Source organism: Lonchura striata, chromosome 9 (assembly GCF_046129695.1).
Source record: "Lonchura striata isolate bLonStr1 chromosome 9, bLonStr1.mat, whole genome shotgun sequence".
Taxonomy (NCBI): domain Eukaryota; kingdom Metazoa; phylum Chordata; class Aves; order Passeriformes; family Estrildidae; genus Lonchura; species Lonchura striata.
In genome coordinates this window covers 18157463-18184610 of record NC_134611.1, presented here as the reverse complement: position 1 = coordinate 18184610, position 27148 = coordinate 18157463, and the positions used below count along the sequence as shown (strand labels likewise).

At 40.0% G+C, this 27148-nt stretch overlaps 1 protein-coding gene across 2 annotated transcripts; it reads left to right on the top strand.

Moving 5' to 3' along the window:
• Positions 1-4234: 4234 nt before the first annotated feature.
• On the top strand, positions 4235-27148 carry LOC110468760 (vitellogenin-2). 2 transcript variants are annotated; one of them, XM_077785422.1, is made up of 35 exons: positions 4235-4340; positions 4455-4475; positions 4571-4722; positions 5985-6236; positions 6749-6910; positions 7001-7149; positions 7745-7895; positions 8000-8157; positions 8244-8409; positions 9243-9368; positions 9715-9933; positions 10868-11085; positions 11220-11317; positions 11592-11716; positions 11826-11927; positions 12555-12674; positions 12751-12940; positions 14529-14622; positions 14737-14922; positions 15475-15619; positions 15751-15970; positions 16049-16224; positions 16568-17383; positions 17878-17928; positions 18768-18854; positions 19894-20106; positions 20196-20338; positions 20639-20777; positions 21264-21399; positions 21835-22021; positions 22341-22429; positions 23422-23519; positions 24286-24445; positions 25839-26000; positions 26860-27148. In XM_077785422.1, the coding sequence occupies exons 1-35, from the start codon at positions 4271-4273 to the stop codon at positions 26976-26978; spliced, it is 5700 nt and encodes a 1899-aa protein (XP_077641548.1). In that variant the 5' UTR covers positions 4235-4270; the 3' UTR covers positions 26979-27148. The 2 variants fall into 2 exon arrangements, with proteins under 2 accessions (XP_077641548.1, XP_031361400.2); XM_031505540.2 differs by having other exon boundaries at positions 4236-4340; positions 15748-15970.

Genomic DNA, 27148 nt, shown 5'->3' with positions numbered 1-27148 from the left:
ACACTGGTTCTATGATTTTTGTGCTGTAAACTTTTAAAGTACCATGGTTATAGGGCTATATACAATGTATACAAATCTGGTGCTGGTTTTGTATTTTGTTTGGTTCTTTTTTGTTTTAATTGACTCCAGATTTTTATTTTTTGTGTAGCCTTGGGGAAGTCTCTTTTGTTTACAGTGTAATAAAAATAGCCAAATTAGAGGCAAGATGTTTCAAGGTCTCCTTCACCTTAATCAGTGCATGTGCTTTTCCTTGCCCAGTACAAATCTATCTTCTCCTGTTGGGTTTTTGTGCATATGTGGTCATATACAGCTCTGCATGTGATGTGCAATCACTTATATAGCTCTGATCCTTGAGTAATTGGCCTTTTGGAAGATGTCTGAACTTAAACTGGCTTTCTTGAGGTCAGAGGTGGGAAATGAGTCAGGTTTAGAATCCTTCACTGGAAATGCATTGCTGCTCTGCCCATTTACTTCAGAGTTGGATGGAGCATAGAGATTGGATTACCTAGAAAATAGCAGTAGGATAATACAGAGAGGAGAAGAAACTGCAGTTCTCGAAGAAACTGAGTTAAAAGGCTGCAGTTTCTGCTGGTGAATTCAGTAGCTTGAGATTAAATAGTAGCCAATGTAAACTGCAGAGGATGAGACTTGAGTGGTTTTCATATAGCACCTGTAAGGGAGCGGAAGTGGATATAATGATAATACAAATACTAATGTCTTAGTGGGCTTCTTGCTGCATGGGTAGTCAGGTTGGAAAGACAACATATTTCTGTTTCTCCTGTTCTTGCCCAATAAATGGGCAGAGTCATGTTGTTCACTCCTGCTTCTTAGCAGGGTACAGTTCCTGTTGGTTTTAAGTTTCCCAGCTGTTGGGCAGCTCTTGCCTGAATTTTACTTGTGGAAGAATAAATACATATTCAAAAAACCTAAGTGAAAATTTAATATATTGAGAGTTCTTATATTAAGGGAGAACAGAACTCTGCAAGCAGGATTATTTTCAAGCCAGTAGTGACTGCAACTCTCCATGGCTGAGGCAGGATCCAGATGCCACCAGGGGCTGCTGCTGTTCTACTGTGTGCTCATGGATGTCCCACTGGGACTGTTCATTTTGTTTGCTTTACTTGGGCGCTTCTTCACCCTGGTTTTCTTTATAAAAGTAACTTTTAGGCTAATAATGCCTTGAAGAACAAAATAACCAACCTGTTTAAACTCTTGTTTCTGTCTATTGAGTGATTAGCAATTAATAAACAGTTTTTTGGTACTAATTTTTTGCTTTAGAGTTCTGTAACCCATCTGACAGAAGTAGGAATATGTGTGAATGTCTCCATGGAAGAACTATCTAACTAACTATGCTAGAAAGGTGTATCAAGTTGAGCCCTGAGCTGGCCTCAGACTTGGTCAGGAAGTCTGGATTACAGATTCAGTCACGTCTGTGTAAAGTAAAACATAGCTAGAGTTTTTGGATTTCGCTATATACAGTGCTTGGGAAGATTTTAAATCTGAAACTACTGCTAATAATGGTATGAATTCTGCAGAGGGTGACACTGTGGTACTTAGAGCTGTTGGAAACAGCTGCAGGATCTTTCTTACTCAGACTTGAAGAGCAAAGGGGGAGACTTCCTGCAGGAATGTGATACAGGTTTGTCACTTCACATAGGTGTATATTTAAAATAATCTAGTCAGTGGTCTTAAGGAACAAGAAGTAGAGACTCTCAGCAAGTGATGACAGTACAGCTATTGTTAGCTACTCATGCATGGTATTGAAAAGATGAGTGGTTCTCTTAAACTGTGGTGTTTCACAAAAATCTTTAAATGCAATATTTATTGCTGCTTTTTCAGACTGTGATGAGTGTCATTTACCATAAATATCAGTCTGATTAGGTATGAGTACTTACTTTCCAGGATTATGCTGGAGCTGTTAATTTTTCCCCCTTTCATCCCCAATGGCTGACACCTATACAATATATAGCTCTTGCAATACAGACTGTACAACAGAAAAACCTAATTCATTTTTCTTAAGAGAACCTTCTTCATACAAAACAGCTGTCTTCCTACTTTGGAAAACTTCCACCAGATTCTGCAGGCATGCTGTACTTCACTTGTATCAGGACAGAAGAAAAAACAGACTACATTCTAACTTATTTTCTAGGGCTTGTTCTGTGTCCAGGTACGTTTCAGCCAGGTCAAGATAACTGATATATCTAGATAATAGCAATTGAATCATGTTATTATTGAAAGGAAAATGGAAGGATATGCACAATAATGGCAATACTGTGCATGTTGAATTAGCTTGGTTATTGTGCAGGTGCAGCTTTTTTTTAAGTTTGCAGTTATCTCTAAGCTTTTGCTTTTGCCTTATAAGGCATCTTGGTTTTAGATTTTTTTCTGATTTGCAAGAGAAGTTGATGAGAAGATATGAAATGTTGACATAGTTGTATCAAAAAGCTGACCTCAGAAGAAGTGTTCAGATTATCCAATTATTTATTTATTGCTTTCAGAAAATACATCTGATATCTAATGTTCACTATGCCCTACAAAGCTGCACTGTAATGAAAACCTAAGCTCCCATGGTATATATTTTTATTGTAGTTTTCATGCTAACAGTATTGATGTTTCTTCATTCATGTTTTGAGTTGTACAAGATGCACAACTATTTGGAATGCATATGAGGTAAGTTTGTTTTAAATAAATATTAATAAAAAGTTAATTACAACTGTATAAACAAGCTTGTCCCCTGAGGCACAAAACATACTTGTTCCCTTGAACACTATAGATGATAGATAATAATGAAAAATAATACATTTCTTGCAAGTGTCCACCCTTCAGCCTTCAAATGTCTTCTAAGTGAACTGAGTGGCAGTTCCCAAAATAGTTTGCACAGCCTGAGGTGGATTTACAGTCCATGTGGAATCTTGTTGAAAAAGTCAAGAGCTATGGGACTGACAACCCAGGAAGAACACTTGCTAATGGAAGATTGTAGAAACCGCTGAAGTAGAAAATAAACGTTCATTTGTGGGTGTTAAAATAGCATTTGCCACAAAGCACACTCCTGTGGTTAATCCTATAGCTATAGGAGTTGTGGGAGTAGGAAAAGTGTCTGATTAACCAGTATGTCATAGATGTTGAATTTGAATGGGATTCATAGCTTTTGTGTGACTTCAGGCACACAATAAACTGTAGAATTTAAGCTTCTCCTTCAGAAACATCCTCCAACTCAAAAGCCCCTGTGCATTTTTCTTGCCTTTTATTGTTGATCCAGATGCCACTCAACAGGCTTTGGAAGACTGTCACTTCCACGTGGAGGAATGAGTCTGGTCAATCCCCCAGTCCCTCACCATACTGGAACAGGCCAAGCATGTTTGGTGCATCTCCACCTGCCTCCAGGGCCCTGGGGTTTCTAGAAGAGAACCCCTGTGTGAATGTGTGCCTGGGCTCTCACTGTAAAGCCATGGTGAAGCTGGCTGCAAGCCTGTGTCTGTTCAGGTAATTTGGCTGCGTTTTGTGAAATGCAAAAGTTCTAGCTGACCTGCACTCCCATTCCCCCTGCTTTGCTGGGAGGAGTCTGGCTTTTAATTGTTCAGATTTGGCTGTCATTTACCTTGAAAGATAAAATATTTACTGATGGCTTATGAAATCCTTGTTCATTTATAAAATATTCCTGGTCATTGTGACCAGAGCTGAAAGGACACACTGATCCTCTGATTTATTTGAATAAATATACATACCATATATATTTCATTAGGTTTGCATTAGATTGTTAAATGTGCTTTGGTGCACATAGGAATATAATAGCAAGGGGCTATCTGTCCATGTCTGCAGGGGCAGCTGGAACCAGTGCCAAGGGAAGGGGAAGAGCACTGTCAGTGTGTGATACTGACTCTGTTAATTGAGCTGCTCTCAGCTAGATAACAGTTTGGGTCAGGTACCAGGTCAGAATAACCTGAGCAAAATCAGCCTAATCTATGGCAGGACCAAATATCAGCAGCCAACTGTGACACAACCTAGGAAATTAAGTAATGTGTTTGTTGTAAAATTATTTTAGGTGATCTTGTAAAAGCTTATCAGGGTAAGTAGAAACTTTTAAACAATTCAGCAAAGGGCTTATGAGATAATCAGTGAGATGCCAAGGTATGACTTGATTTCTATTATTCCATCTGAAGAGACAGTATGATTGCAAAAAAGGAAGTGTTTACATAAACTGATAAAAAACTTGAGAATTCAGCAGAACACAGCCACGTGTTCCTGAGCTTTCTTCCATAAAAGTCTCACCATGTCTGGCACAGCCCCATTCACCTTCACTATGAGGGGAATCATACTTGCACTAGTGCTCACCCTTGTAGGTAAGGTTACATATCCCTTCTCCACCTTTCTTTTCCAAATTTTCCTTAAGTTCAGTGGCAGCAATTGGATCTAGATTGAGCATTACTTATCTGGTATTTCTTCTCTTTTTGTAGGTAGTCAGAAGTTTGATATCGGTAAGTAAATTTCCTTCCATAACCTGCTTTCAGTGAATTTGCTGTTATTAGAACGTGTTTAGAAGTATTGTGAAAATGGCTATTATTTCCCACAGACCCTGGATTCAGTAGCAGAAAGAGCTACTTGTACAGTTATGAAGGCTGGGTGTTGAATGGGCTTCAAGAGAAGAATTTAGCCAAAGCCGGCGTGCGCCTGAGCTGCAAGCTAGAGATCAGTGGGCTGTCAGAGAACATCTACCTCCTCAAGGTACCACACCTCCTAAACGAGCAGCAGTGAGCTAAAATCACACTTCTAATTGCATCTGGCTGATGTGGGGTGTAGGAAAGCTGCAGGAAACACAACTGGAGGCTTATCACTGTAGCTATCAGAGAATGATCTGCAAGCTGCCGTTTCAGAGGTGATGAGTCACTTACCTGTGCTGGGGAAATTGTTTGTGGCAGCTGTTCCTCAAGGCTTCCTATTGGAAACACAGTTGATGGGGGGTTGCTAGAAAATGGCAAATTAACTGAAGACATTTAAACCTGCTCTAAGATTTTACTCTACTCTTAGCACACGTTTCTAACTCCAGTGGGATGCCAGGACTTGGGTGTGTAAAATCATTGTCATGAAGGTAACCAATAAAAACAGATTTAAAAAGTGATAAAAGCTAAAGATAAAAAGTGATACATGATAAAGGTAATATTAAAAATTGAAAATCATCAAAAAGGAGTATGTAATAATGTTTAGTGTGATGTCAGCAGTGGTAGGACCTGACTCAATTCAAAGTAAATACACTTCAGAAATGTACTTTTACCCCTTTAATTCAGTTACAAATCAGAGGTTCTTTTTGGAATAATGAATTCAGTGACAGCTCTCACCAGTTTTATTGAACTGTAAATCTTTCAAAACTGGGGGCTAGGGATTGCATTTCACACTACAGACTTTGTCCTGAAATTCTTGTATGGTGTGCACCAGCCTGTGCTCTGAGGCGCCTAAGCTGGCAGTAACTTTGCTAAACCTATTGAAATTGTTTCTTATTTACATTGTATCTCAGTGTTTATAAATATATTGTTCATTGTTAAAATATTTTAGTTGATTTAAATAACTAACAAATATGAAGCAAATATAGTAAGTTTAGTCAAAAAAAAACTTGTATAGGAATATGTTAAAATGAAACATTCTAAAACTGCATAATTTTTTTTTACATTTAGAATGGTATATGCTTTTAAAAAGCTAAATCTAAAGCAGAATGTTAATTTTAAGGCTGACAAAAAGGGAGACTTTATTTGCTATGTAACTACTTCTGTAAGATAAAATAGTACTTTTGAGCAGACAGGATTTGCCCTGGTTTTACAATAGTATAAGCGCAAGACAAAAGAATAAACTGCTGTATGATTTTCCAAGCCTAAATTTGGAAGAAAAGAGTATCTTGCTAGTGGTTATATTAATTTCTTCCAGTATGTTTAATATGTTTGCACATTTAGTATCAAAGAGGTTTTATTCACCTATGTATCTTGATTTCCTCCCAGATCCGCTCCCCACAACTTGAGGAATACAATGGCATCTGGCCCAGAGACCCATTCACTCGATCTTCCAAAATCACCCAGATGGTTTCCTCATGCCTTACCCGGCCCTTCAAGTTTGAATACAGCAGTGGACGAGTTGGAAACATTTATGGTCCAGAAAACTGCCCTGATACTTGCATTAACATAGTGAAAGGAATACTGAACATGATACAGATAACCATTAAGAAGTCACAGAACGTGTATGAATTGCAAGAGGTGTGTTTCTTTCCATTCTAAAACTATTTTGCTGAAAGGATGTGTTTTTTCTCTTTAGCTGGTCTTCCTCTGAGTTTCTGTCTATTTGCATCTACCTTTATATGTTTGTAGTAAGGAAAAGGTGATTTTCATTCATATAGAAGTAAATGTATCCATGTGTGTTCAACAAATTGCCTGGGCTGAACTCTTTCTAAGACATCTGTCTTTAAGTCTTTTAGAACATGCAGTTCTTTGGAGAAAAATAATTATTATCCATTAATGTATTTGTTATATGGCTTTCATAATACAGCTGTTTGATCAATTTTATTTGCTAATTGTTGATATTAATTGATTACTTTTTAAGTTTAAACTCTGTCCTCTGACCGAGTATTGCTCACATGCCTGTTATATAGTTCAGTAGGAATGATTGCATGTAATAGTAACAGATTCATTGAGAATCTTCATTAAGTAAAACTCACACAGTGAAATCCTGACATAATTGGAAAGTCTCATTTTCTGTATTCATCTGCCAGGCTGGGATTGGAGGTGTTTGCCATACAAGGTATGTCATCCAGGAAGACAAGAAGAACAGCCGAGTCTCTGTTACCAAAACTGTAGACCAAACTAATTGCCAGGAAAAAGTGGTGAAGAGTCTTGGAATGGCTTACATCTATCCCTGCCCTGCTGATGTGATGGTACGTGAGGCATGAAAAGATCTTCCTAATTACAAACATGGCCACTGTGTTCCCGTTTATTCACTCTTTGGGTCTCCTGTTGTCCTGCAGAAAGAAAGGATCATCAAGGGGACTGCGGCTTTCTCCTACAAACTGAAGCAGTCGGACAGTGGAACCCTGATCACAGAGGTGGTGTCTCAGCAGGTCTATCAGATCTCACCATTCAGTGAACCCACCGGTGTCGCTGTCACGGAAGCAAAGTAGGTGGGATGTGGGCTTGCTTCACAAAATGAGAATAATTAGAGGTTCTATCAGTCCCCTTCACCCCAGCTGAAGTGAAATGACAACTGAGCTCCACAGCAGTTGAATGGAGATGTGTAATCGTACTTGGAGTTTCCACAGTCCAAAAAGTTCAAAAGCAAACCATTTTTTATTTGTACCCTGGTAAAACTGGCATTACAATTACATGGAAGAAAAGGAGACAAGCTGTTTTGTTTGCTTATACCATAAGAATACAACTTTACTGCTCTGTTTATTCTGAAAAGGGGCTAATTTGTAGTGTCAGGAGGAAGATGGTACATGTAGAAATAAGATCATTCATTAAACCAGGTCAGTAGCTCTCATTCAGCAGACAGCAATTTTGCTTCTCCTCAGAAACAATTTTGTTGTAGATAACTCCAACACCATTTTGTTCTAGATAGAAGGCTTTATTCATTAGCAAAATGTTTTCTTTTGATAAGAAAAACTTTCTAAAGAATAAAACAGTTACCATCACAGTATCACTGAACCAAACAAACGAGGCACATGGGTGCAGAGAGATAATGCTTTTCTCCTGTGACTCTTGTCTCTTGACAGACAACAACTCACTTTGCTGGAGGTGAAGAGTGAGTGGGGGAGCTCCCCAGACATCTCCACGCAGAGCTACGGGGGTCTTCGATATCAGTTCCCAGCAGTACTGCCACAGATGTCAGTGCAGCTCATCAAGACCAAAAACCCTGAGCAACGGGTATTTTTTTCCAAATTGCTTTTCCTAATTAAAAAAAAGCAAACCACATCATAAATTCCAAAGACTGTAATTATGCATTCCCTCTGTCTTGTGTTTTGTAACAGATAATCGAAACGCTGCAACACATAGTCCTGAACAACCAACAGGATTTCCATGATGATCTTCCATACCGTTTCCTGGAGCTCGTCCAGCTCTGCCGCGCTGCAAGCGCTGACACCCTTGAATCCATCTGGAAACAGTGTTCAGATAAACCCCGCTACAGGTATTTCATGGTATCAACCTGTAAGAAAATCTGGTTTTGTGACAACTGGGAGCTAAAATGAAGGGTTTTTAAAAATCTATTTGCAGGCGATGGCTGCTGAGTGCAGTTTCTGCGACGGGCACCACAGAAGCTCTCAAATTCATTAAGAGCAGAATCCGCAGTGACGACCTGAGCTACCTGCAGGCTCTTCTGAGTGTTCCCTTTGCTCTCCATTTAACAAAAGCTGATGAACACACGGTTTCAATAGCAGCAGTGAGTAAAGCCATGTGAATCTTTCCTGTCTCACAGCAAAAGGAATGATAATCAACCTGTGATTAAGTACATTAGAGGCTAGATTCTCCTCTTGTGTGCACTAATATTGTGGAAACATTGACCTGTGAATTTCTTTTGGCATAGCGTTTATTAGAGGATAGTTCTATGTCTTCATTTCTCTATATTGACATAAAGCCCTATTCTTATAAGAGCTTCTGGGAATAATTCCATTTTAGTTTGCTGGGATCACACAGCATGCCTTCCACAGACAAAACTTTGTCCCTTTGATCTCTTACTTCTGAAACAAATGATGATTGGGGTGTTATGTCACTTGAGCATCTCTTTCAATTGCAAACTAGTCCATGAAGTGGAAAATGCTGCAGAAAAAGTATTAGTGCAAACATCAAATATGTTGACACAATAATGAACCGTCTATTCTGAACAGGATTTTTGCCATCTCTAGCCAATACTCTTAAACAGGAAAAGGGGAAATGACATGAAAATGCATCATTAATATAATTGAGTTGCACATTTTTCTAGAGGTATTCCATTTATACATTGATGTTTATTCATAATCCTAATGTTTTCAGCATTCAGTTGACGAAAATCAAAATGTAGCTCTGTAAGCTTATATGTGTATAAACTAGTGGGGAATTAAGCTCATAAGTAAAGCTTCAAAATATAATGTCTACTTTAAACATACTTTAATTTGTTTGGATGAGAACAATAATCATTCTGAAGCTGATCCCTTCAAATAAGAGCTGGTGATTTTCCTGCTCTGAAAGCTTTGTGAAGCACTGTATTAAATGACAAATTAATTTTTTTTTTCACAGGATTTAGTGACAAGTTCTCGAATCCAGAAAAATTCCATGCTTCAACAACTTGCTAGCTTGGGATACAGTTCTGTTGTGAATAGATACTGTTCTCAGACCTCAGTTTGTCCTAAAGAAGCTCTGCAGGTGGGCAGCTTTTTGCCAAGTTTTTTGGGTTTCTTTTTAATAGCTTGGTAATATTCATTATATTAGATTAATTCTCTTAAGATACAATACAAAAAGGGTAACTGGAAATGTAAAAACACATTAAGGTTTTTTCAGAACAAAGGTATCAAATATTTGTATCAATGCAGCCATTTGATTCATCATTGGAAACACAGTTTTCACATTGCAGGGGAAAATCCTGAGAGAAACCACACTGATTTTATCAAAGCCAGGTGCTTTATTGTGGTAGGCTTTTCAGTGGGCAGGGGGGACACTGTGGACAGTCTATACATTACAGTAAGAAGATTGAACTGTGCTTTGTTTACAGCCCATCCATGACCTGGCAGATGAAGCAATCAGCAGGGGCCGCGAGGACAAAATGAAATTAGCTCTGAAGTGCATTGGCAACATGGGAGAACCAGCCAGCATCAAGCGCATCCTGAAGTTCCTTCCCATATTTTCATCCAGTGCTTCTGATATCCCCATCCACATTCAGATTGATGCCATAATGGCCTTGAGAAAAATTGCTTGGAAGGACTGCAAAACAGTATGTAGGATCTGGTAGATTTTCTTTACTTAGTGAATTAGAATATATACCATAAGCACATTGATTCTAATGGTATTATGTGTGGATTCAGCATGTTTTTTTTCAAAAAAGATTATTTTTAAGAACAATACTCTACAGTTTTACATACAGCTGATGTTTTCTTCTAAGCTGTAATGATAATTAATCAGTAGGAATCTTCCAGAAGGATATCCAGCAGTGTTGCTTTTAACATCTGTGGTAACCAAGTCCTGTGCTAGTTATAGATACTGGATACTTAGCCACCTAAAGTCAGACATGTAATTTAAATTGCCTCTGTAATCAGGAGGAGAGACACTTGCTGTTAAACCCCTAGGCCAAATGTCAGCATTGCTCTGCCTCTTTTAGACCCTTCCCTCGAGGTTGGATAAGTCACCATTGACCCCACACTGAGATTGTTGTCACAGAAAGTATAGGCAAAACTTTCAGATGGTTTAGGTATAGGACCTATATGAGAAACCATTCACTGAGACTGTCTTTGGTGAACTCCTGAATCCTTTTAAAACTGGTCTAAAATAGTGAAGCATGCTCACTGAGTCAGTGGAGTTACTTCAAACAATGAATCTTATTATCTACATTTTTTTCTTGATGTTCACTGATATTTGAATGTCAGTAATGCACAAAGCAATGCTGATGCCTTTTGGATTGTCATGGGTTGACTCAATACATTGATAGATGGACATTTATTTCAGGTTGAGTGTTTTCATGGGGCTGTTCCACCACGGTCCCTTCAGTTATATTAGAAAAATTATATGGAACCCCACAGTAAAAGAGATCAGGAAACCTTTCTGCAGGGATAATGATCCCCTCTCCCATATTTTCTGTGCGTTAGGTGTGGATCCAGTTTGCAAAATGGTTTCAGTTATTGGTAATTCCAGCCCCTGTTTTGCCTCTGCAGGTGCAGGGATATCTCATCCAGATCCTCGCCGACGAGTCGCTTTCGCCCGAAGTGCGGATGATGGCTTGTGCTGTTCTCTTTGAGACCAGGCCTGCCCTTCCCTTAATAACAACCATTGCCAACGTGGCCATGAAGGAGAGCAATTTGCAAGTGGCCAGTTTTGTGTATTCCCACATGAAGGCTTTGTCCAAGAGCAGGTTGCCATATGCATACAACATGTGAGTAGAGACAGGAACAAAGCAGGTGCTCTTCAGCAAATGATGATCTGCAAGTGCTGACACGTGTAGTCAGTTTATTTACTGACAGGATGCAGCTTGTTTCTGGATCCTATTACTTTTCTCATTTTGTTTAGATCTTCAGCTTGCAATATTGCCCTTAAGCTGCTGGCCCCCAAGCTGGACAGGCTGAGCTATCGCTACAGCAAGGTCATACGTATTGGTGGTTACTTTGGTAAGTGATTCAGCGATCAGAAAACTTTCACTTCAGAAATCAATTCTTAAAATATTAAGTACTTTGGAGAAATATGGCATCTTTGTTTCAGTGAAAAATTAAATTAAATGTGAGACTCATATTTTTAGAGTAGCCATTTGATAATTTCTGCCTAAACAGAGTTCATGTAATGATATATCTTAAAGTTGACAGTGGTAAAAGCTGGAGAAATATGATCTTGAATGACAAACAGAATGGTTAGAAAAGATATGTCTCTTGTTTTCTCCTGCCATAGATAACTATAAAGTTGGTGCTGCTGGAGATATCCTTGTTATGAACAGCCCAGGAACAATGTTCCCATCAGCAATAATTTCCAAGCTGATGGCATATTCTGCAGGGTCAGTGGCTGATTTGGTGGAGGTAAATATTTACCTAAGTCAATAATAAGTCTAATTAAAATTGAAACTGCTCACAAAGTTTCCTCTCTGTAAGCATGTTTCAACTGCTCCTTCTTATGCTGTTTTGGTAGGCTGGTGTCCGTGTGGAAGGCCTCACAGATGTCATCATGAAACAAAATATCCCATTTGCTGAATATTCCACATACAAAAAGATAAAGGAGATTGGAAAAGCTGTAGGTATTTTCAGTAATACAATGTGTGGGTTATGTGAAGGGGCATTGGTGATGCTTCTCTAGCTAAGCCTTCTGTCAGGAGGTTCGACTACTCTCCCAGGAGTCAGCTCAAGTATTTCTGTGAAGGAGAGATGTGCAGTGGGGACTGCAGGGGGCACCTGCCATGGCTGCAATAGCTTCTACCAGTTTTTGCTCTGGCTTTGCCTCCTCCCTGCCTCAGAGATGGCTGCAGGAGGAGCACAGGAGGGAAAGGAGTAGCAGGCATTGCAACACAGTGTGTCACATACCTGGCAGGCTTCCTTCTCCCTCCCTTCATCTACCTCATCTAATTTACAAGAATATACCTTTGTCTTCAAGAGAAAAGATTTTTTTTCCTTGCAGTGCTTTCAAACTGGGTTTAGTGGTTCAGACCCTGTGTGTGAATGTTATTGTATTGGGACACCAAACATTTGCGGGCATCTCAATGGTGGAAGAAAGTGTGACTCATGCTATTTACAACTGGAAATTTTACCAAGGAGAAGGGCAGCTTGGTCAGTGATGGGCTTAGTTACGGGTGGTTTAAGATGAATTATCATTTATGAAGTGTTCCATTAAGAAACTTTGCTTGTGTCTTTATCTGTTATCCAGCTGCTGGGATGGAAGGAGCTGCCAACAGAAACCCCCTTGATATCAGCCTACTTTAAACTCTTTGGCCAAGAGCTGGCCTACATCAACATCAATAAGGAACTGCTACAACAGGCTGTGAAGGTACCAGGGTCCCCTACTTCCTTCGCAGCCCTGGCCATTGTTACATGCCAACCTCCCGGTGCCTGTTTTGCCGCAGGCTGTCCTGGAGCCCGCCGACAGGAGCGCGGTGCTGAAGAGGCTGGCGGGGCAGCTGCGCGGCGGCGGCGCGGCGCAGTGGACGCAGCCGCTGTGGCTGGGAGAGCTGCGCTACATCGTCCCCACCTGCACCGGGCTGCCCCTGGAGTACAGCTCCTACAGCACCGCCCTGGCCCGGGCTGCCGTCCGCGGTGAGCCGGCGGCGCCGGGGGATGCGGGACAGGGGCTGAGGGGGGCTGGAGAAAGAAATGGAGAGCCGGGAGGTTAGAAACAGAACCAGGTTTTGGATTGGAGAGTGGGGCAGGGAAGATGTTTAAAGAGAAGCTGGATGCACTGATTTGTGCATTGCCTTTGAATGGATTGAGGACAGAGGAGGTGAGATGAGAACCTGGGAAACCAGAGAGAGAGGGGCCACAACATTCAAGGCCAAAAAAAGGCAAGAGCTGCCTGGGGAGCTGATGCAGACATGGGTAGAAGGGTGTGGTTCCTGAAAGCTGCACACACAATCTGAGGAGGATTCAATGTTGATTCAAAAAGAGAAGAAAATAGAAAACAATGAAAAGAGCACTGTAAGTAACATTAAGAAGGCAGGAAGAGAAGAGGACCTGTGAAAAGAGACTGGAGTTCTCTTTCAAAAGAATAAATATGCAAGTGCTAATCCTCATCAAGAAGTTAATTCAATGTTCACACTGTGAGTTGCGCAGCAGACTTAAATTAGGCAAGAATGACTCTAATATCTGCTGACACCACATAAAGAATGAAGGGCGATGCACATGTGTTTGTGCATGTACCCACTCTTTGCTGGGTTTTGGTTTGTTAGTTTGCTTTAGTAACATCTTTTCAGCTCTGGCCCTTTTGTGTGTCTTCTGTGGGACTTTAGTGTTTTGTTTTTGTTTTAATAACAACCTTGTAGCCAAGTTGGGGAGGTATGGATTGGATGAATGGGCTACAAAATGAGTGAAGGTTGTCTGGGCTGCTGCTCTCCAAGCGTAGCCAACAGCTGAAAATAGAATTGGTGACTTGTTAGGAGAAACCTTTCTCTGCCATTGACACTTGTTCACTGTCTTCTTTTAAAATTTGAACTTTGTAAAAGAAGGCACCCTCAGGATTTCTGTATCAATATTAACACTGAGTTGGTGGGAGCAGTTGCTGCACTGGGGGGTCAGGCTGCCACTGACAGGCAAGTGTCTAGGCTGGGCATCACCCAGATAGAGAGCAATTATACAGGAAGGGCAGGACCACTTGGTATGATAAACCTGCAAATGTGCCCATGTGGTGATGAAGGCCAACTATGTCATGGGGTGCAGAAGCAAGAGCAGAGCCAGTGTGACAATTTCCTCCTCTATGTAGCACATTTGCAGATGTATCTGGAGTAGAATGTCCAGTCCACAGTACAAGATGTTCACACTTGATGTGAGGAAAGATTGGAGAGCAGAGGCTGTTTAGCCTTGTTCTCTGCATTCACTGTCCTCTGACTCCCCGTGTTTCTGAGATTTTAATGTTACGTGAATTATCAAACTTTCAATGTGGGTCTGCTCTTCATTTTCTCAGTATATTTTTATTTCCATTTTCAATATGTTGCATCAGAACATAACAGGCTTCCTCTGTGTTTTCAGTATTCTTCAGAATCATGAGAGTTCTCATGTACCCCAAAGTCTGTCCTGTTTTCCAGCCGTATTTGCTGTACTAACAAAAACACTACTTCCTACTGAAAACTGCTTATGTTCAACTCCTTTCTTTCATTTTTATAATGTTTAAATATTGTTCTTGCATTTGCAGTTGATGGAAAGATAAATCCCCCTTTAACTGGAGATTTTAGACCTTCACAGTTGCTTGAATCCACTTTGCAGATTCGTTCTGACATAAACCCCAGGTAAGGCAGGTTTCTAAGGCTTTCCATGTGAAGGAGGTTTTTAAGGGAAGGCAGAACCACATGGGTGAAAATTACACCTGACTTCTTACACCTGACTGCTGCACTCTGTTTCAGCTTATACATACAGAAATTTGCAACAATGGGTATCAACACAGAATACTTCCAGCAAGCTGTGGAAATTCAAGGCAAGGTCCTCGCAAGACTTCCAATGAAGTTTGATGCCAAGATAGACATGAAGCTGAAAAATATTAAGATTGAAACAAATCCATGCCATGAGGAAACTGAGATAGTGGTTGGAAGGTACGGTAGCATTACTTCAGAATATTTTGTGTTGCTGAAGCTTGGCAAAGTTCACTATTACTGACCTCCCACAGAGATCTCTAGATAGGCAGAGTGACTCTTCAGTGTGTAGCAGAACCTTTGGGATAAAGCAAAATGAAGATAAATAGAGTAGCTAAAAAACAGAAGATACCTGAATTATTTAGCAGTGTAATTTTTATATTAAATTATTTATTATTTTATGTTCTTATTATTTTTTTATTATTTCATTGTCTTTTAAGGATTTAGATTTATATGTTTGAAAGAATATTTTTAATGTTTTGGAAATTTTGTTGAAATTTATCCAGACTTTGAAAACTTCCTGCAAGATAAGAAAATTATATTTGTCATGAACTCTTTTTTGTTTCCAATAATATAATATTTTGTTTCCAATATTTATCTTTCTACATTCATATATAATCCCTGTGTTCAAATATCTTACCTCAGCGCTGTCACATGATACTGACAAGGATATATTTAATTCAAAGACCGGGGGTTGGAATAATTCACCATTTTTTGCACATATCTCAACAGACATAAAGCTTTTGCTGTATCAAGAAATGTAGGAGAGCTAGGTGTTGAAAAGAGAACTGCAATTCTCCCAGGAGATGCTTCATCAAATATTGTCGAAGAACCTTTCAAACCTTCAGACAGAGCTTCCAGTGAAGATTTCACAAAGGTGACCTATTTTTTTTTTTTTTTTTTGCTTATATAGTAATATTTACCCTCTCTGTAATGGATGTCTGTAGTTTTACTCTTGCCTATGACACACTCCCAGTGGTATTCACATCCCCATCTCTAATGCAGCAGGAAGCTGACAGCACGTCAAGGAAACGTGCCTATAGCTCTCAAGAGGATCTTCGCCACGTCGTGGGAAGAAAAACTCATAAACGAGACATTTGCATCAAGCTGCAGCACCTTAGCTGTCAGCTCTGCTTTTCCAGAAGGTCACGAGATGCCAGTTTCCTGAAAAATACCTATTTGCACAGATTAATTGGAGAACATGAAGCTAAAATAGTCTTGATCCCAGGTAAAATACTGAGCATCTTAGGCTAGTCAGTGCTATTTGAAGCGGTATAACTTTCTAATGCGTGCAATTGGTGTGTAGTTGAAACAGATGCTGATTTTGACAAAATCCAGCTGGAGATTCAGGCAGGATCCAGAGCAGCTTCCAAAATAATTAATGAAGTAAACACGGAGTCAGAGGAAGAGGGTGAATCATCTCTGTATGGGGACATGAAAGCTAAACTGAAGAAGATTCTAGGCATTGAAAATGTGTTCAAGGCAAGTGACTTTGAGTATGGCTGTGGGGAACATTTTCCCCTAAATGTGGGAAAGAATTAGAAGTACAGTTTGCTGGCATGGAAAAGAAAGGATGCCAGTGCCCTGTGCTGAGGTATTGCTCCTATGGAGTGCATCCAGCAAGGTGGGCTGGGCTGGAATTCAGCTGGACAGAGTGGATCTGAGGGAATTCTGCAGCTTCTACAGTGAGTGAGGCAGGGAGGGGGTTTTTCCTTGAAAAGCTGGTGTGACACACCAGCTTTGTCTGACACTCACAGAAGTTTTACTTTGTAAAAATAGGACCAAATGTATTTTCTCTTATGCATCTCTTGGACTTTGTTTGCAGATTGCAAATAAAACACGACACCAGAAGAAGCAACCTTCAAAGAAAGAAAACACTGTGCTTACAGAGCTTGGGGCAGACCCTGATAAAAAACATCCCTCCAGCTCATCTTCTGCCTCCTCAGCTGTCTCCTCTTCCTCATCATCTGCTGTTTCTCCTCGTCGTAAAGAGGCTGGTGATGAAGATGAGAATAATCAAGAGGAGCAAGTGAGAAACAAAGATGCAAGCAGCAAGAGCAGCAGCAGTAGTGGCAGAAGTAACAAAAGCAGCAAGAGTAGCAGCAGCAGCAGAAGTAGCAAGAGCAGCAGCAGCAGAAGTAGCAAGAGCAGCAGCAGCAGAAGTAGCAAGAGCAGCAGCAGCAGTGGCAGAAGTAGCAAGAGTAGCAGCAGTAGTGACAGAAGTAGCAAGAGTAGTAGCAGTAGCAGCAGAAGTAGCAAGAGCAGTAGCAGCAGCAGTAGCAGCAGTGATAGAAGTAGCAAGAGCAGCAGCAGCAGTGGCAGAAGTAGCAAAAGCAGCAGCAGCAGTGACAGAAGTAGCAGCAGCAGCAGTGGCAGAAGTAGCAAGAGCAGCAGTAGCAGCAGCAGTAGGAGCAGCAGCAGCAGTAGGAGCAGCAGCAGCAGTAGCAGCAGCAAAAGCAGCAGTAGCAGCAGCAAAAGCAGCAGCAGCAGCAGCAAGTCATCAGGTCATCATAGCCATGGACATCACTCGAGGCATGTGAATAGCAGCAGCAGCAGCAGCGAGTCACTGAGCCACCATAGCCATGAACATCATTCAGGACATCTGGAAGACAGCAGCAGCAGTGCATATTCCAAAATATGGGTAATTTTATCAGTAAATCGACTGGTGCTACTAATGCTTGTGAATCACGCTCCTGGTGGTGGCTGGCTTTGCATGACAAATCAGGACATTAGGAGTTGACCAGTAAATTTTAGCAACATAAAATTGAAAAATTTATTCTACAAACACACCTGCAATTGTTGCACAGATGACTTCATCTCGAAAGTTCCACAAGTTTGTTGAAAGTTTTGTTACTGTCAGGAAATGTTTTTGGTTTTATTATTTTTTTTTTTTTTTTGACAATTAACTGTCCATACACATTGCATATTTCTGTCTTAATTTTGTGGTAGAAACATTAATGCTTTATATAAATGACTTCATCTTGCATTATGTGCTTGTGACTAAGCATACAGAACTATGTATGAATGATAATCAGTAAATTTCTTATTTAATTTCCAGTTCTTAGATTTTCATATAATTGCAGCATTTCTTTGCCTATGAGACTTCTAATCTTCTTGGTTTTGTCATTTTCAAAGGAAGCGCATGAGATTTATCAGTATCGCTTTAAATCAGCACACAGACAAGAGGTGAGTTTTTCTTTCCTCTCTAAAAGAAGTATTGAATCTCTCAAGAGTCAAATGGAGACTTTAATGGCAACTTGTTATCTTTGTTGAGGAAAATTGCAGTACTGATAACATTAGAACTGTGGTGGTCCTTCTGAGATGGGTAAAGACAGAGATCCGTGCTCCCTTTTGTGTGTGCACATGAAGCCACCTGTGATTCTGCAGAGGAGATGCAAAGCCTCTTCCAAAGCAGTAAAACAGACTGGAGCTGCACACTTTGGAGGAACCATCAGAAGCTTGGCTCATTTGATTGGTTTTGATCACCTGGTTTCTTGGGTTGGAATCACTGCAGGTACACAGTGAGGACAGTGATGTGGACAAATGTAGGAGGTTACCTTATTTTATAGTATTTTGGTTGAGGAGATTCTTACTAGGGCATGAGCCAGCCAGAGCAGTGTACTTTGTACTAGTGTTCCTCAAAATTCAGTTGGTCCATTCAGTTTAGCTTCCAGTTCATCAGCCCTGTGCACAATTTCTGTTCTTTCATGTTGAAGTGAGAAGCTGATTAAATTTGACTTGCTTTGGTCCATTGATACTGGTCCACAGTGAATTCTCATCTAGCTTTTGTCCTTATGGACTGTGAAGAGTTAGATTTGTTTGGGGAACAAGATTTTTCAGAGTCAGATCCTACGTAATAAGCAGAACAAAGCCTAATGCAAGTCATTAAGCTGCTCAGGGTTGGAACATACTAAGTGCCATGAGAGAGAGTATTGTTCAGTACTGCCTCATAAAATTTCTTCAAGCATGCTTTAAAGTTACCCTCTTTAGCCTGTTGTTGTTTGATTTTTTTTTTTCTTTTGCAGTTCCCAAAAAGAAAACTTCCAGATGACCAAATTAGCAGCTCACAATCCACTGTCAGATCCAGTCATGCCTCATCTCGAGCTTCATGGGTTAGTTTTCTATCATTTTTAGGGGGCTTTGACAGCTTGGAATAATGTCAGAGTGGCTGTGCACTGACAGTAATTGTATATAATAATAGTTATAATAATAATGGGAAGGGAGAAATGCCAACCTCTTGAGTCTCAGGTATCAGTCAAGATGTGCACCATAGTTCCCACATGCATTTTCTACTTGCATCTCAACCCTTCCCTCATGGAAATCCCACCCAACATATGCCTGCAGAGACTCATTTTGTGACCTCTGCAACCTGAAGGGAGATTGAGGTGCTGCAATGCCAGTGTGAGGACATTGTTGGTAGCAGCTGAGGCTCAGAGCAGCCTCAGCAAAAGGCATGTTCCAGAGGGGACATGGAGCACCTGGGCCCCTCACCACCAGGCAGATGGGTGCAGGCTTGAGAATGATGGAGTGAAGATATTGAGGGTCATGGTGCACTTAAGGCTGTTCTCCAAGGGAAGGGGTTTCTGAAATTGAAGAAAATGTCCAGGATTATGGAAAATGTCCTGAGTTGCTGTGCAAACACAAAACCTGACTGGCCCACAGAACTCACAGCCCAAGTGTGAGAAGAAAGCCAGCACAAAACACAGACAGATAAACAAGAGGAGATGAGCTGGGGGATGTTTCTGCTGTGGGAATGAGTGATGCATACAACTGACAGCTGATGTTCAAGCTGAACTACTTTCTTTTATTCACAGGCTGGATACTAACAATAAAGCCCAAATCATATAGTCATTACTGTATTTTAATTATATGACTATTTCCATGGTATCAGCTGTAGCTCAGGAAATGGCAAAATTTTGGCTCATAAAAACACAGTGATAAAAGCCATCTGGCATGCAGAGGCACGTGCACATTAAAGACATATGCATGAGGTTTTATAGGCATGTATATATGTGTGATACATATGCTGGTATATATTTGTGGTTCAGTTGTTTATTTTTCATTTATCCATCTAGATCTTACATCTAAAATATTCCATGGTAACTCTTCTATAATTATATGTTTTGCATGCCTTCTCCCCCTTCTTCTTAGCCAAAGTTTTTGGGAGATGTTAAAACACCAGTATTAGCAGCTTTTCTGCATGGCATCCGTGATGATAAGAAGATAGGAGGCCTCCAGCTCGTGGTGTATGCTGATACTGACTCCATCAGGCCCCGGATGCAGGTATTTGTGTCAAACCTCACAGATTCAAGCAAGTGGAAGCTCTGTGCTGATGCTTCAGTCCACAATGATCACAAGGCAACGGTAAGGCTCAAAACTGGCTTGTACAGCTCTGTATGCATCACAGGAATGCTCCAGGCATTAAAAAATGCACCATTGTCCCTCCATCACAGGCTTACCTGAAATGGGGACGGAATTGTCAGGACTACAAGGTTTCATCTGAGCTGGTAACTGGGCAGTTTGCTGACCACCCTGCTGTACAAGTGAAACTGGAGTGGCCTAAAGTTCCTTCCAGTGTCAGATCCATAGCAGAATGGTGAGAATTGAGTCTTCAGTGACAATTGTCAACAATACTGGTCAACTGGGAAAAATCAGCATCTGCACACGAGGTTCTAGTGGCTTAAGTACTGGCTGATACTTTATCCTCTGAGGAACAGATCTTTTCTTTCACTGAACACTTGAACAAAGAGTAGAGCAGAGAGTGAGTGTGAGGACAAAACCAGGGATCCTGAAGACTATTATGCCACTTACACACAGGTGTGAGATAATCTAGATGGGATGTGTGCAGCCTTTTTTTCATCCATCTCAGTAAATCTTTCTGATTTAACTTTTGAAGGTTTTACAAGTTTGTCCCTGGGGCTGCATTTATGCTGGGATTTTCTGAAAAAACAGACAAGAATCCTTCTCGACAAGCCAGGGTGATCGTGGCTCTAACTTCTCCAAGGACATGTGATGTTGTTATCAAGCTTCCTGATGTAATTATGAAATGTTTTTATCACTCTTCTATTTTATTCCTAATAGAAAAGTGTAACTGTTTAATTACATTGGGTCAATTCTGAGAAAGAAAAATTAAGTTAGCATCAGTTTGAGTGCAAATGATGAAAATTACTTTTATGTTTCCATCATTGTAGTATTTCATAGAAGGATGTCTATATAATGATTCTTTTCATGGAGAGAGACATGGGTATTCATGACATGAGTTTCCATCCGTAGTATCTCCATAAGCATTCACCTCATCACCTTTGAAAGGGAGTAATTAATTCTCTCCCAAATAATACCTGAATGACTACTCTCATACCATCAGAGAAAACTGAGCAAAAGCAAAAGCCTCATGGACAATGAATCAGATGAGTTATGTTCATGTAAAGTCTTTGCAATGAAAGTAGAAGAAGTAGGAAAAGAAATTCTAGCTGTTTGCTGGCACAAGTGCATTTTGAATGTGCTTTTGAATTCCTTTTCAGGTTACCCTCTATGAAAAAGCCATGAGGCTTCCCCTGTCACTTCCTGTAGGTCCAAGGATACCAGCTTCAGAGCTGCAGCCTCCCATCTGGAATGTCTTTGCTAAAGCCCCTTCAGCAGTGCTTGAGAATTTGAAAGGTCAGAGTCTAACTGGGTTCAGAAGCATGACAACTTCAGTCTCACAATTTATTTGGACACACCTTCTAAATTTTGCTGGCATTGTTTATCTCCCGTTAATTAGGAAATGTTCTGTAATAATGTGAGGATGGTTCAACTCAGAGAACATATTGTGCATGTAGTACAGAAATCACCAGCATTTCAGAGATCTAGTTACCAATTATCTGAATTGATAAAATTTTAGATTTCTGGCATTTTTTTTTCTCGTTAGAAGAAATTTTGAAGAATTTATAGGTGCTTAGTAGCCAAAAGTCCCTGTAAACCATATGAAAATATCACACAGTGAAAAAAATACAAACTAAAATAATATGGCACTAAAAATAAAGCACACCTTTTAATGGCTTTCTCTCATGGAAAAGAAAAAGCTCACTGGCATTTTTATTTTTTTTTAACCAGCTCAATGCTCAGTTTCCTACAACAAAGTCACAACCTTTAATGAAGTTCAGTTTAACTACACAATGCCAGAAAACTGCTACCACATCTTGGCTCAGGATTGCAGCTCTGACCTTAAGTTCCTGGTGATGATGAAGAATGCAGAAGAAGCTGTGAACCTGAAAGCAATCAACATCAAGCTTGGCAATCAGTAAGTAACTTCTGCCAGATGATGGGAGCATGAGGGACCTCAATGTCCACATTTAGCATGAGAGCAGCTCCAGTCTGAGCTTTCCTGCAATGATTAGCAGCCCATGATGTTTCAGCACTCCCCTTATTTATTTTCCATGCATATTGAATGTGATGCTCTTATCCTGCATCTTAGGAGACAAGAGTACCCCTGATGTAATTTAAGCATTTGAAATGAGCTTGTGCTCTGACCAGTGGCATTTAGTGAGCAGGAAATGTCTCTGTCACTGTGGGTGTGTGGAGGTGGCCCAGCCAGGCTGTGAGCACTCTTGTCCTTGCAGTGAGGTCGATATGCGCCCTGCCAACGGACGGGTGAAGCTGCTGGTGGATGGGGCTGAGAGCCCAACAAACGTGTCATTGACATCTGCTGGTGAGTGATGCAGCATATGCTGTTCCATTTTCACTGATGTTCGAGGACAGAGAAGGAATCTGTGAAGGAGATTTGATCAGTTTGTATTCAATCACTGTTTCTTTGGTTTTAAGGCGATATTTAAGAATAAGTACTTAACTCACTTGCAGAGGGACACTTATAAAGATTGATTAGTGTGAAGCCTAAATAAGCAAGATATAATTAACATGAAGATCCCACCTTTTTGTACATCATGGCAGGTTCTGTTGTAGTTCTAAATTTCAGATGGGTTTTGACTGTGCCATCAAATTTTGCTTGATGAAAACTTTTTGAAGTAGGGCTTTTCTAAAATCCACTTCACATGACTTTTATATTGATGTTTTTCCTGATTTGATTTGTAGGTATAAATTTGGCTTGCATTCTGCCAGGGATAGGTATGGAGAGCTGGTGAAACAACCTGCTTGATTCTCCCAAAGCAGGAATAGTTCTTTTCTATGAAAAGTACAAGAGGACCTTATTTCATCCTGTACTGTGTAGTCAGGGGCTATATACAGTGTGGGTATTCTGACTGTAGAGCTGCAATATATGGATTGGCTAAATCTTGCTGAAATTGGGTTAGCATGTACCAGTGCTGAGCTCTGTCCTATTTGTTATGTACTTGGGAAGTGATAATTGTGCTAGAAATGGCTCCAGTGACAGTCATGGTGTTCCTCATATTTCCATGATCTGCATGACTACAGAGATACTAGAGACAGCTCAGTAATGATTTATAGACATAAATGTTAATAAACTCCCAAAAATTAATAAGTCTGTGATCATTAACATTCTCTTCCAAACTTTTACAAACACCCATTTTCTATGTATGCCCATTTCTACATTGCTTTGTTCTATATTTTTGTTTCTTGAATAGAGTAGCTGAGGAATTTTGAAGAACATTTTAGAAACATGACAGTTGCTTTTTTCTCTCTTAAAGAAGCTAGGTTTGGTTTTGTTTTTTGTTTTTTTTCTTCTAGGTGCTTCTCTCTGGATCCACAGTGAAAATCAAGGGCTTGTACTTCTCGCCCCAGCCTATGGCATTGATAAACTGTACTTTGATGGATACACATGCAGGGTATCATTCTTCTTCTTCATAAGATTGGGTGTTAAGAAATTTCCATTGAATTCCATTAAATCTCTATGTATGAGGGCCAGGGTGTACAGTGGCAAAGGCAAGTGTGTGCAGGGCACAAAAAACTCCAAAGGGAAGATGATGCTACAACATTGCACAGTCCTGTGTGTGAGAAATGAGAATCTTTGTGTGAGATTATTTCTGAGTGTGAGAAATGAGAATCTTTGATCAACAAAAGTATTCTGTTCTTGCAGTACAGATGTGTGTTGGGAAGTGGTTCTGTAAGTGTACACCCTGAGTCAGCAGTGCCTTTGCAAGAAAAATTAGTTTTCAGCTTCTGACACTGTTCTTACAGCTGTATAATTCTTCAAAACAGCAAACATGCAGTCATTCTTTTTAGATAAATGAGTGGTTTAAAGTCTGCACTGAAATTAATATGAAGCTGGAATGTAAGGGGTTCATGTCTGTCTCTTGTACTATCAAAACAACCACCAGAAAAAAGCTTCAGCATATTAATAGTCCTAAAGCATGAATAACTTAACATCCTAGACAGGTACAGTAGGTTATAAAGACTGTATCAGCTATAGATTCTGCAGCCCCACAGGAGTTTGGCAGCTGACTCTCAGACCCTTTTGAATTCTTATCAAAGAGATTTTAAATGTTTGTACATTACCTTATGCTGGAAAGGACTTGCATAGCAAAAATGTGCTTCACAGGTATTATTATTTTTTTTTGACTTGAAATACTTACTTCTTCTTTTTCCTTCAAGATCCAAGTTGCTTTATGGATGGCAGGGAAAATGTGTGGACTGTGTGGAAAATATGATGCAGAATGCAAACAGGAATATCGGATGCCCAACGGATATGTAGCTAAAGATGCAGTGAGCTTTGGGCATTCTTGGATTTTGGAAGAAAGGCCTTGTAAAGGAGGTATGCAAGCTCTAATAAATTTAATATAATATTACTGCACTTGTTCAGGAAATATATAACCTGTTCAGAAAATTTAAAATCCATATATATTTGGAAATAAAAAGCATATTAGAAGATTAATTATTAGGTCTTAAAATTACTTACAAGTTGAGAAAGAAATAAAGAATCACAGGTTAAACAAGCCAAAATATACAGTTTAGTTGAAGTTCAAAAATAAGATGAATCAAAGTCTTTGTTTCTGTTTTGAAGTACTTTAGATGAGGATTAGGAAGAGGATAACATTCATACAGACTGCTTTTATTTAAGCACAGCTGCATTTTCTGGACATCAATTTTCAGTAATTAGTCCATCAAAAAATCAGATGGGGATTAGTAGTTATTATCATAGCTGACCACCTGGTTTTTCAACCAGTGCAACCTGTCAGACAAAGCATTCATGTTTTGTATGTACAAAGTAGATGAGCAGTCCAGGGACTTAATTACATGGTTGAAATAAAAAACCTGCATTTTAAGTCTTTCAGTAGATTAGGATCTTATGGTGTGCAGCTCTCAGCTGAGGTTATGATGCAACATCACACCACAGTGATGGTGTGGCTTGATGAGAGCAGGCACGTTGCATCTGTAGAGACTTGCCCTGTGGGAAGAATGTCCTCAGTCCCTGGAGATGGCTTGTACATGTCAAGCTCTGCATTAGCTGTTATTCTTCAGTGTTTTTGCCACAAATTCTGAAAAACAAACTTGATTTAGATGGATATGGAGTCCAGATGCACATCCACAATAATATTCCTGTGGCTGCTGGGGACCACATTCTGTTTCCATTTAACGTAAGGTGGAAGCTGCTGAAATTTGAAGACATAAAATTTATATCTAGGAGTAAATTGTGGTCTGTTTAGCTTTTCACTTGTAACTGTTTGTCTTGGGAATCCAAAATGAGATCAGTATTACTTGTTGGCAGCAATGACTGTTGCTCTCTCTCTGAGCAGTTCCGTGTCTAAATGACATTGCTAATAATGCAATTTTTTAGTGATTAATTTTATTTGGTCAGAAATCTCCCCTTTAGTTCCACTGCTGAATATTCAGCATTTTAAAATGTGGTTTGACAGCTATTCAGTAAGGCAATTTACCTTGAAAAATGTTTATTAGAAAGTACTATGTTTCTATAGCCTGATCTAGAAGCAGAGCAGTTGCGTTTGAAATTAGCTTTCCAGGTCTCCATATCTAACAAGCTGATTTGAAAGATTTATCCATCAGTAAAGCTTCTTCTTTTATGGCCAAAACACAGTTTTCACAGAGGGAAGTTGTTTGCAGATTGGCAGAGTTGGCAGATGGGTCGTTCTGGGGAGGTGTGGAGCTTTAGCGTGCAGGGTCAGAAGGTGTTGTGGTGCCTGTTGCAGCGTGCAAGCTGCGGCACTCCTTGGTGAAGCTGGAGAGGACGGTCCAGCTGGCCGGCGTCGCGTCCAGGTGCTACTCCACGGAGCCCGTGCTGCGCTGCACCAAGGGCTGCTCCCCCACCAAGACTGCGCCCGTCACCGTGGGCTTCCACTGTCTCCCTGCTGGTAAGGCAACAGAAATCCCACTGGAGAGGAGCTGAGCAAAAGTATAAATAGATTGTCACTTGATTCGGTTATTCCACTCGAAAAACATGAATAATATAATATTGCAATAGGTAGGTATAGACTTATTGCCCTACTGAATGAAGCCCTTTCCCTGTTTATTAATATTCATATTCCTTCAGTGAGGGAGGTGGTTTTCTACTGTACTTTTTTTTTTTTTTCATTGTACTGGGATTTAAAATCTAAACTGAATTCTCCTTCATGGTGCTTAGGTAAGGTAAAGGCAGGATAACAGCACAGTCAGCATTCTGATTCAGCTGGAAAGCTGTGTACAGCAGCCTGTGCAGGCTGAGCCATATAGGACTCCAAAACAGGGATTCCTGCCTTGCATTTTTTATCTATCGCTGCCTTTTGGTGTGATCCTACTTCACTGAGCTGATTTAGGTACTAGAAGGGCAGGTGTGGACAGGATTCTTCACACAGCTCCAGCATTATAGGAGGATTTATTTTCTATACATTTATTGTATATTATAAGTCATTAGATAAAGAAGATATAGATTATATAGAGCATAGAATTGTATCTATTTTCCAATTTTTTTTTCTTAAAGATCATAATACCCTTTCCTAAATGTATCATTAATAAAACTCTGCATGGAAATAATAACTTTCAAGGTAGAACTGGCTTATTAATGAAGTGGGTTTCCTGGAACATCTCTGTGTGACTTAGGCAAATACAAATATGTAAATCAGTGAGGAACAGCGAAGCCTGTTGTAACTAATAACTAGTGCATGGTAAATGCTGTAGCCTGCAGAACTACTTGTGAAGTAAATAGTTTAATTTTCATTTCTTGCTCCCCATCAGATTCAGCCACCGGCCTGACAGACAAGCAGACGAAGTTTGACCAGAAGTCAGAGGACATGCAGGACACTGTTGATGCACACATAGCATGTTCTTGTGAGAATGAAAATTGCAGCACATGAAGCTGTACCTTTGCAGCATAGGAGAAAACATAAACACTTTCATATTTTTATTGTGTGGTGTAAAAAACCCTTGTCTTAAGGAATAATAGACACTAAATTAAGTACTCGAGGATCTTGTATGTGGAATCTTCCTAAGTAATTTAAAGTATTAAACCTTATTATTGTAGAAA

Excerpts from the sequence above, each read along its gene's own strand:
- LOC110468760 (XM_031505540.2), top strand. The coding sequence starts at position 4,271 with ATGTCTGGCACAGCCCCATTCACCTTCACTATGAGGGGAATCATACTT. Across the intron at positions 14,623-14,736 it reads CGTTCTGACATAAACCCCAG|CTTATACATACAGAAATTTG; the intron begins GTAAGGCAGGTT and ends ACTCTGTTTCAG. Across the intron at positions 14,923-15,474 it reads ACTGAGATAGTGGTTGGAAG|ACATAAAGCTTTTGCTGTAT; the intron begins GTACGGTAGCAT and ends ATATCTCAACAG.